Source organism: Babylonia areolata, chromosome 7 (genome assembly GCF_041734735.1).
Source record: "Babylonia areolata isolate BAREFJ2019XMU chromosome 7, ASM4173473v1, whole genome shotgun sequence".
NCBI lineage: Eukaryota > Metazoa > Mollusca > Gastropoda > Neogastropoda > Buccinidae > Babylonia > Babylonia areolata.
In genome coordinates this window covers 4111749-4129248 of record NC_134882.1, presented here as the reverse complement: position 1 = coordinate 4129248, position 17500 = coordinate 4111749, and the positions used below count along the sequence as shown (strand labels likewise).

Below are 17500 nucleotides of genomic sequence, written 5' to 3'. Positions count from 1 at the left end.
CCTTAGTGGTCCTCTGAGTGCTAGTCTTTTCTTGTTGTGGGAGTGAGACGAAAAAGCGTGGTTTCACGTGCGGTGTATGTGGCAAGTTTCCGCACTTAAAGGAAACCTCTTCAACCAGAGAGTTTTCACAGAGAAGCTTCTGCTGGAAAATCCACTTCGGTAACGGAACGTGTGTACAAGCAGACAGGAAAAAAGAAAGACATCACTGGCTCTGTACTGAGCTGGAGTGTGTTCACCATGCTTAGCAAAAGAAGTTCCTGTTTGAACACAACGGAGAGGCGGAAAGCATGTCGGAGGAGGGGGGTAACACTTGACACGTGTTCTCTCCCAACCAGCCTGACCACTCCCTCACGACCTTTGGCTATGATCAACGGACTTTTGATTAACGATTGACGATTATAAATTCCGCATCAGAAAGTTGAAAAATTGATACCACCTTTTCAAATATGAATAATGACATATGCATTGGTACTCTAAATGTTCGAGGGCTTAGAAATAACCTAAAAAGGAAAGTAGTATTTGACTTCCTCAAAAAACAAAAGTTAGACATTGCATGTTTGCAGGAAACATACGTGACAGATGATATATTGCCTCAAATTAATGTGCAGTGGTCTGGAAGTGTATTCTATAGCGTAGGTACTAATAGAAGCAATGGACTTGTAATTCTAATTTCCAGCCATAAACAGATTCATGCAGAACTCATCGAAGCAACAGAGAGAATATTGTTAATAAGAATTTTACACGACAACAAATCAACTATCATAGCTAATTGCTACGCACCCAATACGACCGTTGACAAAATATCATTCATTAACAAACTCGGCAACTTGTTACATAAGCAAGATTACGACCACCTGTGGGTTCTGGGTGATTTTAACACAACAATCCATGCTCTAGATAACATAGCCGGCAAGCCTCACTCACAACGAGAAAAAGAAGCCCTTCTAGAAATGTTATCCTCTTTTGACTTGGAAGATACGTGGAGGTCTGTCCATCCAGATGCCAAAGAATACACTTGGTCAAGATCTGCTCCTTTTACAGCTAGAAGAATTGATTATATTTTCAGCGACACTACCTCCATTACACTTGTGAAGGAAATAGACATTGAATTATTCCCTCACTCAGACCATAAACTTGTGAAAGCGATATTTAGTCCAAACAAGTTTCAAAGAGGCCCAGGATATTGGAAATTTAACAACTCACTCCTATCTCAGGAACGGTTTCTAGAAGAAACAAGCACATTTATAGATTCGCATTTTTCACAATCTCAAGAAGGAAACCCACAAAAGACCTGGGAAATGTTTAAGGTTAGATACAAGTCATTTTGCATAAGCTATTCAAAAACCGCCAAAAATCGATCTCCCAATAAACACGCCAAAATCAAAATGCTAAACGAAATAGAACAAAAACTACATCAGAACATTCATGATAAAGATATACTAATGAAAGCTCGACAACTAAGAAAAGAAATAGAACTACAAGAATTAAAAGAAGCAAGAGGTGCTCAGATCCGCTCAAGAGCCAAATGGATAGAAGATGGTGAAAAAAACACAAAATATTTCCTCCGCCTTGAAAAGATCAAAGGAGCTGCGAACATTATAACATCTCTACGCATAGACGAAAACATGACAGACAATTCACAGAAAATATTGAACCAGATCGAGAAATTTTACACAAACCTATACAAGAAGGACATATCCATAGGAAGAGGAAGACATATAAAAGACCATTTCCTGAGTAATGAAGATTATCCAGTACTTACAGAAGAAGAAAAAGACCAATGTGACAAAGAAATAACTTTGGACGAGCTGACACTAGCCCTTACTAATTTAAACAAAGACTCTGCACCCGGTAGCGATGGCTTGACACCAGCATTCTACAAAACGTTCTGGGACAAATTAAAAATACCATTCTATCGTTGTATTACAGATGCACTTAAGAAAGGAGAACTACCTTCTTCAATGAAAAAAGGAATCATAATTTTAATACACAAAGGCAATGACTTGGACAGAAATAACCTCGCAAATTATAGACCAATTACTCTTACAAACACAGACTACAAGATATTTACGAAAGCGCTGGCCATGAGACTCCAAAATGTAATCAAAACAGTTGTAAATGAAGATCAGGTAGGTTTTATAAAAGGTAGAAACATCGCAGTCCATTTGAGATTTTTCGATGATCTCACAAAATATCTGAACACAAACAATCAACCAGGGACTCTCATTGCCCTTGATTTCTCCAAGGCTTTTGATACATTATCAAAAAAATGTATCATCGAAGCCTTAGATATTTTTAACTTTGGCCCAAGATTCACAAATTGTGTTTCGACCATAATGAACAAGACAATAAGCTGTGTTCATAATGGTGGATGGTTGTCTGATTGGTTTCTAACAGAAAGAGGGATCAGACAGGGATGCCCCCTCAGCCCTCTTCTTTTTGTACTTGCAGTAGAAATACTGGCGATTCGAATTAGAAGTAATAAAGATATTCAAGGGATTGACCTAACTCCGCTCGACAATATGTGCAACCATAGCAACAACTCTAAAATAAAGCAGTTTGCAGATGATACAACACTAACCCTTAAAAGTGAACAAGATATTCAAATAGCTACAAATATTGTAACGCAGTTCGAAGAGTATTCAGGTCTGAAGTTAAATAAAAATAAATCTGAGGGCTTGTGGCTAGGGTCAAGAAAACATGAAACAGGTGAAATAAATGGCATTCCCATGGGATCTGACAGACTGAAACTTCTGGGAATATATTTCTCAGCAGAAATGGAAATTTCGGAAATCGAAGAAAACTGGAAATCCAAAGTTGAAAAAATAACCAAGGTGATAAAACAATGGGAACGCAGAAACCCCTCTCTATATGGTAAAGTTATTCTGGCAAAAACTTTTCTACTGTCACAATTCTCTCACGTCCTACAGGTAGCGTCTGTACCAGTTAAAGTTCTGAACACCATTAACACATTAATGTACAGATTTCTTTGGAAAAAAAAGTTTAATAATAAAAAAGCATTTGAAAAAATAAAAAGAGGCGTTCTCAGCCTCGATAAAGAAGATGGTGGTTTAAACATGATCAACATCGAACACCAGCAGCAAATGTTCTTGGTGAAATGGGCAACCAGACTCCTTAAAGAGACAAAATCTCACTGGAGCATTCTGGCGAGACACAACATGTCCCCCTTTCAAGATAGTCATAGCAGTTTCAAGTGTAACGTTTCACCCAAAGAAATTAAAAAACTGGAAAAAGTGCAGTCAGTCTTTTGGAGAGATGTAATAAAAACGGTGGCCATCTTTAACGAAGACAGACCGATAGAAAACATAAAAACAGAACCGTTATGGAATAACAGAAATATAAAATACAAAGGAAATGCGCTACACTTTCCCAAATGGAGTAAAGGCGGCATCCGTGTCGTGCAGGACCTTTGGCAGCACGGAAATATAATGACGTATGAAGAAATAGTGCGTAAATTAGGCGCTGACCCTGGCCTTCTTTTTGAATACAATGCCATAATAAACTCAATCCCACAAACATGGAAACTCCATCTAGCTAATGATGTCCACAACGATGAAAATCCAAACGACATTGCAACAAAAGAGGGGAACCTCATTACCTTGTCAAATAAACAAATAAGGAAAACATTCGCCCGAAAACAAAACCATGAAATATGTGCAGCCCAGTTTTGGAAACGTAAACTAGACATCAATATAAGCGACTACTTCAAATTAGCATACGAATGTACGAAAGAATCACGACTGAGGTTACTTCACTTCAAATTCATACACAATATTTACCCAACGAATATCCTGCTAGCTAAAATGGGTGTAACGGACACAAACAGATGTAACTGGTGCCAAGAAACCGATTACATTGAACATGCCTTTTACTCCTGCCCCAAACTTTCCTCCTTTTGGAAACATGTGAAACAACTCATTCTCACACGTTACGATACGCTGATTTCCATGGATGAAAAAGTAGCTCTGTTTGGTACAACAAAAATGGACACTCCAACTGATGAAAAACGAAAGGAAATCAATACGATATTGTTAATAGCAAAACTGTCCATCTCCAAATTTAAATACGGCAAGTGCAAAAATCTTGACCTTATCTTTGAATCAGAACTCGGCCTACGTAACCTATGATCAGTATCCGTTAAAATACCAGAACACTGAGTCAGGCCCACAAAAAATCCTGAGGGTAGTATTCAGTGTGCACATACATATTATTATACTTAGGTATAGAGCTTGTGGAGAGGGAGGGGATTGAGTGAGTAAAGGAGACACAGAGAGAGTGAGAGGGTGTGTGTGTGTATGTATACCATGCCTCTCTTTCAGGGAATATGATTTTGTGTGAAGACATCATGTATGTGTAATATATGTTGCATGGTCTTGTAGGTGATTGAACATGCCATTGGGAAGAGGACAGATTAAAGACATGAGGAAAGAAAAAAAAAGAAAAGACAACAGAAAGGAGAAAAATGATGATGGAAGGAACAAAAAGAAAAAAGAGACAAAAAGATATAAAAGAAAAAAAAAAGCAAAAAAAAACGAAAGGCCAAAAAAAAAAAAAAAAAAAAAAAAAAAGAACCTTCCAGGGATGCTGAAACTATCCTGCTCACTAGCAGAACTTTTAGGCATCCACTGATTTCTCCTAAAAAAAAAAAAAAAAAAAAAAAAAAAAAAAAGTTCCTGTTTGAACAAAAAATGATAATAATGACTCCTCATGTTGTTGTGTCATTGTAAGAGGTCAAAGTGCCAAGTTTAGAGAATACAAAAAATGTAAATATAACAGTAAATGCAGTTTGCATATAATTAGGCTTCTTTCATTATTTTTTGTGGCCATCCCAGAGGTGCAATATTGTTTTAAACAAGATGACTGGAAAGAACTGAATTTTTCCTATTTTTATGCCAAATTTGGTGTCAACTGACAAAGTATTTGCAGAGAAAATGTCAGTGTTAAAGTTTACCACGGACACACAGACACACGGACACACACACACACACACAACCGAACACCGGGTTAAAACATAGACTCACTTTCTTTACACAAGTGAGTCATAAACGGAACAACAATGCATGTCTACAATCAGAACAGCTGTATTTGTTTCGGGAAAAAAAAACCACGTAAATATCGATGACGTTTCTGGGTGTTACGCGGATCACGTGCTACGGAAAACAACACAACAAAACAATACCAAAAAAATGGGGGTCACCTTTTTTCACGGATGGACAAACATGACGGCGGAAGGGAACTTGTAACTCAGTGTGCGCATGCGCTTAAGCCCATAACCGGCTGCGTAAAAGCCGAAGTTAGGAGAAAGCGCGCTCAGCTGAAAAGATGGCGAATGTGGGAAACTAATGAAGAAGATTGAGAGCGAACCCCGAAAGAAAAAAAAAAGCCCGGTGCATCATGACTCACAGTGAAGAATACAAAGAACGGTGGCCATGTTTATTTGTATGTGTGCATCACTCTTTATCACAACATATTTCTCTGTGTGAAATTCGGGTTGCTCTCCCCATTGAGAGCGGCACATCGGTACAATGCAGCGCCGCCTTTTTTGTGACTGCAAGGGAATTGGTTTTCCTTTAATAATAATAATAATTTATTTTTATATAGCGCTATAATACAAGCATAAGCAAGCTCCAAGCGCTTTACAATCCAGTACCTAATGTGAAACAAGAAAGCATATAAAAAGTAGTGGAAACATAAAACAGAATCATTAATATTATAAAAACACAATGCATAAAACTCACAAAGTAACATACTCTCAATACTACAACTGTTACACTCCAACACTCACACAAACACACACACACACAGAAACACACATGATTAAACGGCTGAAATGACAGCAATTTTCACTTAAAATATATACATGTAAAAAGGAACATAATTGTAATCTGCATATCATAGATTTTGTAAAAATCGTAAAATTGAGTTTTGGATGGAAAAGGTAAAAGGGGTAAAAATCGGGTCATTCACCCTTTCGAACCATACCTTTCACATTTGATTTTTTTTTTCAGCCATGGTCAACGCTTTTGTTACTGTGGGTTCTTTTACGTGTGGTAAGTGTTTTCTACACCCCGGGACCTCGGTTTATCGTCTCATCCGAAAGACTAGCGTCCAGACCACCACTCAAGGTGTAGTGGAGGTAGAGAAAATACTGGCTAGTATGGGCCTTGATCCCTCAGTCTCAGATTTTCCCGCTTCCAATGCAGGCGTGTCACCAACTCATGTTTACAACACGACAGAAAAACATCACATGCCTTTTCCAAAAAGATGTGTTCTTGAAATGTTTAGTTTGTTAGTGATTTTGACATCATCTGATGCTGATGACAGACAATAGAGATCAGGCTGTTCGCAGCACAAAGCAGCACGACATATCTGTTGAATTTACTTGTGTTCTTTTGTCTGTTAACGATAGAAACAGCTGGTTTTCGGGTGGGTGTCTGTGTAGTTTCATTCGCTGCACTGTGATTTCAAGTCGAAAATATTTGCGTCCTTCCTTCTCGTGGACACAATGTTCGTTTTTTAGCCAGTGCTACGTAGCATTGTTACACAGAATGGACACAGTGTGTTCCGCAGCTTCTCCGCGCAACGTTTTCAACTCTTGTCTTCCCGCTGCTGATTTTACTTCCACCAGTAGGTTGTTTTAGCATTCTTCCCTCTGAATTAGAGTCATGACTGCGTGTGAACGACTGGTGTGAGAGAGCTTTGAGCTGTCTCTGGAGAAGGTTAAGCGCTTTACAAATACCTCTGATACCACTACTACTACTTATTACTGTTATTATTATCATTATCTTTATTATTATTATTATTATTTCTGTCGTGATTATTAATGTTCCTGATAATAATAAAAAGTAGTAGTAGTGATAGTCATCATCATCATCACCATACTCATCCCTACCATCATTTTTGCCGACATCATCATCATCATCATCATCATCATCAACTTTAGAAGACCTCAGTGTGGGCTGCTTAGACCAACGGCAACCACAACACCAATTCTTGAAGAAGGCTCATAGCTGTGTGCATCCCCCACCCCACACCCCACACCCTACACCCCACACCTCACACCCCAAACAGGTGAACACGGACCTGCGGCGAGAGGTGAGGGCGGACTACAGACTGACGGTGAGGGCCACGGACGGGGGCACCCCTCCCCTCTCCACCTCCCAGACATTACGGGTGGAGGTGGAGGACGTGAACAACCACCCACCGCGCTTCCCGCACCCCGAGTACCGCCTGACGCTGGCGGAGGATTCCCAGGTGGGCACCAGCCTGTTGCGCCTGGAGGCTGGCGACGCGGACGAGGGTCTGAACGGCGTGGTGCGATACTTCATCGCCAGCGGGGATGACGACAGCCACGACCTGTCCCTGGACGCCGCCAGCGGCGTGCTCCGCCTCCAGAGGCAGCTGGACTACGAGCGGCGCCGCCACTACCGGGTGCTGGTCCGCGCGGAGGACAGCGGGGTGGAGTCCACCCTCACCGCCACCGCCACCCTCCTCCTCACCGTCACCGACGTCAACGACTTCCAGCCCGTGTTCGACCACTCGCCCTACACGGCCTTCGTGCAGGAGGAGGGTGCGGGCGGGGAGGTGGAGGTGGGGAGGGTGAAGGCCCGGGACGAGGACTCGCCGCCCAACAGCCGCCTGGCCTACCAGCTGCGGGAGGGCGGGGAGGACGTGGAGGGCGTGTTCGCCGTGGAGCCCCTGACGGGCAGGGTGACGGCCCTCGTGCCCCTCGACAGGGAGAGGGTGGGGCTCTACACCTTGACTGTCATCGCCACCGACTCCGGTCAGTCTGTGTGTTTTGTCTGTCTGTTTGTCTGTTTTGTTTGTTTGTGTGACTGTCTCTCCGTCTGTCTGTTTTGTCTCTCTGACTGTCTGTCTGTCTGCCCGTCTGTTTTGTCTCTCTGTCTGTCTGTCTCACTACCTGTTTGTCTGTGGTGAGGGTGGGGCGGTACACGCTGGATCACCTTCGCCATGGACTCTGGTCAGTCTGTTTTGTCTGTCTGTCTGTCTGTTTATTTGTCTCTCTGTCTGTCTTGTGTCACTGCCTGTCTGTCTGTCTTGTGTCACTGTCTGTCTGTCTGTCTTGTGTCACTGTCTGTCTGTCTGTCTTGTGTCACTGTCTGTCTGTCTGTCTGTGGAGAGGGCGGGACGGTACACGCAGGACCGTCATTGCCACGGACTCTGTCTGTCTGTCTGTCTACCTGCCTGCCAGTCTGTCTGTCAGTTCGTTTGTTTGTCTGACTGCCTGCCTGTCCGTCTGTCTATCCGTCCGTCAGTATGTCTACGTGTCTGTTTGACTGTCGGCCTGAGTTCCTGTCTGTCCCTCTGCTTGTTGGATTGTTTGCGTGTCTGCCTTTCTGTCCGTCTGTATGTCCGTGTGTCTTTCTGTCTATCCGTTCACCTTTCTGATTAGCTGGCTGTTTTATGCTGTCAGTCGTCTGTCTTGCTCTAATAAGTCTTATTGATAGAGTCAATAATTATGTGTGTGTGCGTGCGCGCTTGTGTGTGTGTGTGTGTGTGTGTGTGTGTGTGTGTGAACACGTAATTCTTGGCGCAGTTTAGCTAGTGATTGCCATAGTGTGTGAGTGGCGGCTGGCGATGTGACTGGGTGGAGTCTGGATTATGGTGGACTCTCTTGCAGTATTTGTGGTGTGCTGGTTCGGAGTGCAGTGATTCGATTTGATGGGATGTGTGTTTGCTCGCATGTGTCGTGGACGCACAATATGCGATCGGGACTATACCGTACTCAGGTGTTTGGTTGTGGTATGTTTATACTGTTTGATGAAATTTTTTCAGTGAAAATTCTGCTCCTCCCCCTTCCACTTTTCGCTTCTAACCAACTCCACACTCCTCAGCTCCACACACACACACACACACACTCCGAGAAATTTAAAACGTGCGTAGAAAGAGTGGACGAGGAAGAGAGAAAGAGACGAGCGGAAGGCTGTTGGCGCCGTTGGGTGTTGGACAGATTGTGCCGTGATTAGCATGCCGCCTGGTGAGAAGGGCGATGGGGAATGGAGGGGGATAGAAAGCTTGAGGTAGGGAGATGCAGGTAGATAGATGTCCGCCACGGGCTTTTGGTGGGTGTGTGGGAGAGAGAGAGAGACAGAGAGAGAGACACACACACACACACACACACACACACACACACACACACACACACACACAGAGAGACTCCAAGTGTTACTGCACGGGATGTGATTGATATTTTCGGCATGGTCTCCTGTTGCTCATCTGTCTTCTGGTGCTGACAGTCGTACAGGAAAATGGGATGATGAAAAGAAAACACGGCGTCGCACGTACGCAGGGGCATGCTTTAAGGCTCGGACACGCGCACGCACGCACGCACGCACGCGCTCACTCAAACGCACACACACACACACACACACACACACACACACACACACACACACACTCACTCACTCACTCACTCACTCAGTCTCTCACACACTCATTCATTCATTTACCTTCTTGATTAACATACGGAGATAGAGAGACAAACGGGAAGACAGACAGACACAAGCCAGGAGGCAGACAAACAGACCGGCACGCAGACAGACATGCAGGCAGGCTGGCAAACAAACAGACAGACCAGCAGACAGAGAGACAGACATGCAGGCAGGCAAGCAAACAGACAGACAGACCGGCAGACAGAGAGACGGACATGTAGGCAGACAGACCGGCAGACAGAGAGACAGACATGCAGGCAGGCAAGCAAACAGACAGACAGACCGGCAGACAGAGAGACGGACATGTAGGCAGACAGACAAAGAGACGGACATGTAGGCAGACAGACCGGCAGACAGAGAGACAGACAGGCAGGCAGGCAGGCAAACAGACAGACAGACCGGCAGACAGAGAGACGGACATGTAGGCAGACAGACAGACAGACCGGCAGACAGAGACGGACATGTAGGCAGACAGACCGGCAGACAGAGAGGCGGACATGTAGGCAGACAGACAGACAAACAGACCGGCAGACAGAGAGACGGACATGTAGGCAGACAGACAAAGAGACGGACATGCAGGCAGACAGACAGACAAAGAGACGGACATGCAGGCAGACAGACAAAGAGACGGACATGCAGGCAGACAGACAGACGGACATGCAGGCAGACAGACAAAGAGACGGACATGCAGGCAGACAGACAAAGAGACGGACATGCAGACAGACAGGCGGGCGGGCGGAGGGAGGTGAAGCGATAATGAACGTGTCGCCAGGAGAACGGCACAAAACCGGAGCGGTCCCAGGTTACTTCCGCTCACGAACAGCAACAAGAAGACGGTCAGGACTGATACAAACGGCACGGAACCGCCAGTGTTTCCTTTCTCTGGAGAACAACACACAAACACACGCACGGACGCATATATACGCGCGCGCGCGCGCACACACACACACACACACACACACACACACACACACACACACACACGCATGCATGCTCACATACACACAGACAAACACCCATCACCTCCATACACACTCGCGTGCGCCCGCGCACGCACGCTCGCACACACACACACACACACACACACGCACGCACACACACACACACACACACACACACACACACACACACACACACACACACACACACACCTTCATACACATACACACACATCGTTTCTACACAAACACACCCATCTCCTCCACACACATACATACTCACGGATGCACACGCACGCGCGCACGCGCACTACTTGCACATACACATACACACGCTCGGACACAAACCGGCTTCTCGCTTTCAGTTCACAGAAGAGTCTCGCCATTTGTCGCCCTCTCTTCCTGCCAACGAATTCCACTGAGCATGCGCCGTGTAGCAGTTCCGGGGGCAAGGAGGGGGAGGGGGAAACCAGAAGTTGCGACGCGCTTCCTTCCGGTTCTGAAGGGAAGCAACTGTGTCAGGCGATTCGTGGCACTCCCTGTCCTTCGGCGTTATTCGTCTCTTCCGGCACGAAGCCTGTCTGTGGGTGTCGTTACATATTTGTTCCCCAGTGTATTCGTGCCCGGGTTACTTTGCTCTCTGCATTGTCTCTGCTTCACAACCACACAATTTAGACGTCGCCCATATCCTCTGCATGTTTGTGAGCATGGTGTGTGGGGGAGGGCGGATGACATCTCAGCTTTGTCCATCTTTTGCTCTTTCGTTGGTGAGAACAAATTAATGATTTTTTTCGATGATCATTGATGGACCAGATATTGCTGTGTGAATGTTGAATCACACTGATGTCGTGAAATGTCAAAATATAACCTTGTGTACAAGGGAGAAGAAAAAGAAAGAAAAAAAAAGGAGAGTGGTGAGATGATGTGCGGAGGGAAGGGTGGGGTTTAGGGATGGCTGCCGTGCTCTGAAGGTGGATGTGATGACGTTCTAGAGGTGGTGGAAGCTGATCAATCATCTTCTGAGTGCCCCCCCATATCCCTTTCCTCCTCCTTTCTCTTCCTTGTTGTGCTCTTTTGAGGAGCGAAGAAAGATTGAAGGTAAGCTTTTGTGTGTGAGAGTGCACGTGCATTAGCTTCATGGTTGGCCGAAGCTGGTCGAAGAAGTCCTACGTGCGATCTGACCACTGCGATAGTGTCTCCATAGCAATGACGATTTCCAAACGGTGTTTGCACGACTGGAAATTTAAAACTGAAGTCAAGAGTGATGAAACCCGGCGGGAACAAATAAGCTTTGGGTTTGAAAACAACAACGACTGCTAATCATTTGAAAACGGAAAAAAAATGGCATTAGCTCTCTGTGAAGCCAATAAAGGTGACAGTTGTTTGTTTTTTTAAGGAGAGCAAGATGTGCAATGCGTTGGTTATTAAAACGTTCACGAGTAATGGATCCACCCGAAAACCTTCAGAAAACACCGTAATCGAAAGTAAAGTGAACAGGGCAATGTAATTAAGAACGACAGAAAGTAATTGGAAAACAGGTACTGATAAAATACCCACGTCCATTTGTGATCCAGCTATCATGTTACCTTGAAAATACAACTCCGAGAGTGATTCTAATGCACGGTCAGTGAACACGACCTTTTGAGCATTCAACGAACTTGCACCGGTTCGCAATTTCCGATAAACGTCATTCCTTGATTCAGTACGGAGTGCACGCCACGCTTGTCTGAAACCTTGAACACGCTGCTACTGGTGTGAACTGTGGGAGTGGATCGTTGCCATAACATGCATGCTGACGACAGAAAAAAAACAGTACAATAAAGTGTGTGTAAATTGGATGTAAGGATGGTGTATACAGAAGGAGTGTTTAAAGATGATGTGTAAAGAATGTAAAGGGAGCCTAAAGAGAGTATAGATGGAGAATGTAAAGAGGGAGTGTATAAAGAGTGTGTGTAATATAAAAGTGTGTCTATAAAAAGGGTGTATGGAGATTGAGTGTAAAGAGTGAATAAAGAGGTGTAAAGTATGAACAAATGGAGAGTGTAAAGAATGTGTAAAAGAGTACAGAGAGGGTGTGCAAAGAGTAGAAGCCACTTTCCTCAACCCTCCTGAGGGAGAACACACCATGTGTTCCACAACAGTTCCGGTTGCGGAAATTGGAGGGAGGGGGTGTGGGGGGGACACAAGCCAGGCAGGACCACATTACAGCAGTGTGTGTGAAGAAAGGATTCTGTCAAGTACGGGCTCTGCCAAGATGATTGTGACCATCAGGAATGTTACTTGATGGTGTGGTCTGGACGCTTTGTCAGTCTGTGGTCATGGTTCATGTGGCTGCACCAGTCGCCGTGGCTAAGTGGTTAGCGTCGCGGACTGACGGCTGGGAGGTCGCAGGTTCCATCCCCATTAGAGGTGTGTGGGTGTTTGTTTTTTTTTTGTTTCCGGCCCGTGGACATTTCCTGGCCACAGGTTAGACTGGTATGGGCTCAAATGGGAACACACACACACACATATATATCTATATATATATATATATATATATGTATACACACACACATACACATATAGATATATATATATATATATATGTGTGTGTGTGTGTGTGTGTACACCATGAGAGTACAGCCGTGTCAGATTGTCTCAAACCTAAATGGATATCCATAGGAGCATCGTCATCACACATCACATCATTCATCGTCATCGAAATGCAGAGGGAAATAAAGTCCAAAATAATTTTGGCGCACCAAAATCATTGTTCATGTGTTCTCTTGATTGCTTGTATTTGTGAAGAAACGGATAGGGGTGTGTGTGTGTGTGTGTGTGTGTGTGTGTGTGTGTGTGTGAAGCCTTTGAATTCTTCGTTATTTGTTGTGAAGGAGAGAGAAATGGAGAAAGGTCAATGGTTCATCTCCGTCAAATGAAGAGAGAGATGGTTGCTCAGACATACTGTAATACTCAGTGTGTGCGACCTTTCACTCCGCACTTGATCAGCCCCCCCCACACCCCCTCCCCGAATACTGGGGACTTTAAAAGTTCAATCAAGAAAATATCCAAACTGTAAGGGACTTGACTTTTTTTTCGCACGGTTGTACGTGTGTTTGTGTGTGTGTGTGCGTGCGCGCGCGCGCGCGCGCATGTTTATATGTGTGTGTGTGTGTTGGGGGGTGGGGGAGTTTGGGGGTGTCTGTGTGAACGGGCGGGTGCTGATGAAACGTCTTTCCGGGCTATTTCTGGGCACGTGTGATCCTAGTGTGGTCTGTATATTGATGATCATGATATATATATATAAAGAGAGAGAGAGAGAGAGAGAATTGTTTATAATCTATAACCATTTTATTGATCTGTTGCAAACGCTGCTGTAAACATGTGTTGTTCTTTTAATCCGTTCCATGATCGTGACTGGGTTAGAAAATCTGAAGAACATCTCTTTGGAAAACTTTTGAACCACACGCGCGCGCGCACACACACACACACACACACACACACACACACACACACACACACACACACACACACACACACACACACACACACACACACACACACACACACAACACAACACAACACAACACACACACTACTAATTCTGATGGCAAGCTGTTCGGGTGTTAATCCATCATTGTTGCATGCTTTGGCAAACATATCTGCAAATGTTTCCGCTTTTCTAAAAGATAGGGAACCACTTCCCATTAATTTTTATAGGACATTCTTGAAAAGATAACCCATTATTCATATCTTATTTTTTTTCTATACTTTCTTTGTATCTTTGTAATCAGAAACCTCTTGAATACAATAATTAGACCAATATTGTCTTTTGACTTGAGCAACAACTCTGTTGCAATGATTTTTGGCTTTCCTCGTTTCTTCATGGGATTGCTCCACCCTGTCCTTTAGTCTTTGCTTGTCAATCTCCGTGTTCTTATCTTTTTTTTTTTTGTATTCCTTACTATCCCTTAACCATTGTTTAAAAGTCTTCTTTTTAAGTTCAACACACTGTTCGTACGCTTGATTCCATCAAATATTACCACTATGCTTTTCTTTTCTGGCGGCTATTCTTTTTGGAATTGATAATTCAACTGCTTCAATGATTGTTTTAGATAAAAAGATATAAATAATAGATAAAAGATATCAACGTCTAAATCCTCAGTCTTATCTAAGTTTTGGCTTGAAAGAAAGGATTGATATCTACCCCAATCAGTCTGTTCGTAGTGGAACTTTGGTATTGGATCATTACTTACATCGTTAGATTTAAATTTTTTATGAAGTCTAAGAATAATCGGTAAATGAAATCAGTCTGTTCGTAGTGGAACTTTGGTGTTGCATCATTACTTACATCGTTAGATTTAAATTTTTTATGAAGTCTTAAGAATTATCGGTAAATGATCACTGCCTAATGCATCATCTTCTACAACCCAGGTACTAACTGTTGCTAAGTCTGATGTGACAAGTGTCAACGCAACTGATGTAACCTTGTGGCTTGAGACATCAGGAGTTATTGTTATAATGCCATCATTTAAAAGATATAAAGAGGACTCTACTAGATTTTCAACGAGACGAGAATTAGTGATCGACTGACATTTTTTTCCCCGAGATGGGAGCATGGGCGTTAAAGTCTTCACCGACAACCCATTGTTCATTTTCTTTTTTTACTAAATTCAGAAGCTAGTTTGAGTTTGAATCAGAAGGGCCATTTTTGAAATAAACAGAAAGGAAATTTATGACTAAATCATTTATCTTAATCTTGGCACCTGTAGCTGAAACATCAATAATATTTTCGGGGACAGGGGAGGCAATGAACTCATAATTAAGACCACACTGGACATACAATGCCGTGGTAACCCTTTCAGAACGGTCTGTGTGATACAAAGCAGGAAAACAGTATCCTCTTAAAGAAGGTAATTTACCTTTAGTTACATTTATAGACTGTAAAAGTAAAACTTGATGGTTATTTTGAGCAAGATATTCTTGTAAATAATCTAGATTAGAAGCAATGGATCTGCAGTCCATTGCATGAAAGAAATTTCACATTTAATATTTTTCTTATTTGTTTTCGCCATAAATTACACTTTCATATGAATACAAAAGGTCATTAGCGTTTGCTTACAAACTAAACAGTTAAGATGTCAGGATATGGTTGTCGCGCTGACCACCAGCTGCCTGCACTGATGATGTTGATGGATGGTCGTCGCGTCTACCTCCAAACGACGATGTGGACGGGTGGTCGCCACATGGACCACCAGCCGACCGCAACGACGATGTGGTCGGGTGGTCGCCACTTTGACCACCAGACGACCGCAACGACGATGTTGATTGGTGGTCCCCACGAACAAATGAACAATATGAAGAACCAGCTCCTAATAATGACGTATTCATAAATGCTCCACTCACTTCTAAAGAAGTTGAAGATGCAATATGCGTTATTTGGAAATAAAAAAGTAGCTGTAGGCTATGATGGTATTTCGAACACCATGATCAGTCATCTTCCTAAAGAATGGTAAAAGCTTCTTCATACACTTTTTGCGAAATGTTGGGAAATAGGTAAAACACTTTGTATATAGAAAAAGCTATCATTACTCCCATTCTTAAATCAGCTAAACCACGATCCCACCTAAATCCTTAACATCGCACGTCGGAAAAATCTTGGATAAAATTATATTGATGAGGCTAACTTATTATTGTGATAAAAAACAGAATTATCCCGATTACACAGATTGGATTCAGAAAGGGCAGATCTACTTCAGATCACCTAGTAAAACTAAGAACAAACATAAAACATCAGTTTTCAAAGAGAAAGAGTGTTTTGGCCACGTTCTTTGATGTACAAAAAGCTTAAGACCGCATTTGGCATGCCAGATTACTGTTTAAGCTACAGAACACTGGGTTAAGTGGCAATGTATACAGGTATATGAAATCTCTTTTGACAGAAAGAAGCATCATCACTAAACATGGGCAATCATTGTTATCTTCAAGATCAATTAACATGGGTATTCCGCAAGGATCTATGATTTCCCTACTTTTGTTAACCATAATGTCATATGATTTGCCAAAATGTTTGTCTAAATCTATAAATCTCGCCCAATACGCTGATTATTGTGCAGTTTGGTTGAACGTAACTTTGCGAAAGAAAACGGGCTTGCGTTATATCAATAACATTAACAATTTATATCAGTCAGAACTTGACAAATTAAACATTTATATGAAAGATAATGGATTACAGTATTAAACTGAAAAGACACACATGATATTTTTTAATAATGGTGCTGCCCCCCAAAAATTACCAACTTTTCATCTTGATGGAAGAGAACTCTTCTACAAATCTGGAAATTCCTTGGTGTTAATTTTACTCCAAAGCTAAATTGGAAGAAACATCTAGAAAACATGATATCAAAAGCTATGAAAAACTTGAAGTTTCTTACTAGTTTCTCGAGTCAAATCACACTTGTCTGAAACATACCCCCACCAACTAAAGATATATACAGACGGTTCTGTTCTAGAGAATCAGTTTGCTAGTTCTGGATATACAATTCCTGCTTTGAAAATTGACAAGTCATGTCATATTGGAAAGAGCTTCTCAATTTTTACAGCTGCATTAATTGCCGTTTTTATGGCATTAACATATCTAATTGATCTGCCCCTAAACTTGATTAATGTTTTATTTTGTGTCGATTCAAAATCAGTTCTGCAGTCTATCAAATCAGGTTGTATAAACATTAATCATAACATCATTTTTGAAATAAGATTTTTGATTGACTGTATTCAAATGAGGAACTAATATGTATTGGATTCCCTCACACTGTGGGCTTTTTTCTAATGAACGTGCAGATCAGCTTGCAAAAATGGGAGTTAAAAACGCTTTAAATGCAATTGAACTTCCTCACTGACTGTCCGGTTCGCCGTAATGAACTCGTCAGCTCTGAGAAGGCATTGACGTTAAAAATGTGCTTGCGGGTACCCGGGTTCATGTCGCGCACTTGAAGCACCCATTTAAGGCTTACGCTGAACCGAAACCGTAGATTCATTCACTGACAGTCAATCATGGGGTTACTTAGTACGAACGGTTGATAAAGGCTGAACGCCGCACCACACCCTACA

The 17500-nt window shown here is 42.8% G+C and overlaps 1 protein-coding gene across 1 annotated transcript in view; it reads left to right on the top strand.

The window, feature by feature from the left end:
* LOC143283669 (cadherin-related tumor suppressor-like) overlaps positions 1 to 17500 on the top strand; it is a 366856-nt gene that overhangs the window by 259047 nt on the left and 90309 nt on the right. Inside the window, exon 8 of the mRNA XM_076589888.1 lies at positions 7093 to 7804. Coding sequence (XP_076446003.1) covers positions 7093 to 7804 — 712 coding nt within the window. The remainder of the gene's footprint in view (positions 1 to 7092; positions 7805 to 17500) is intronic.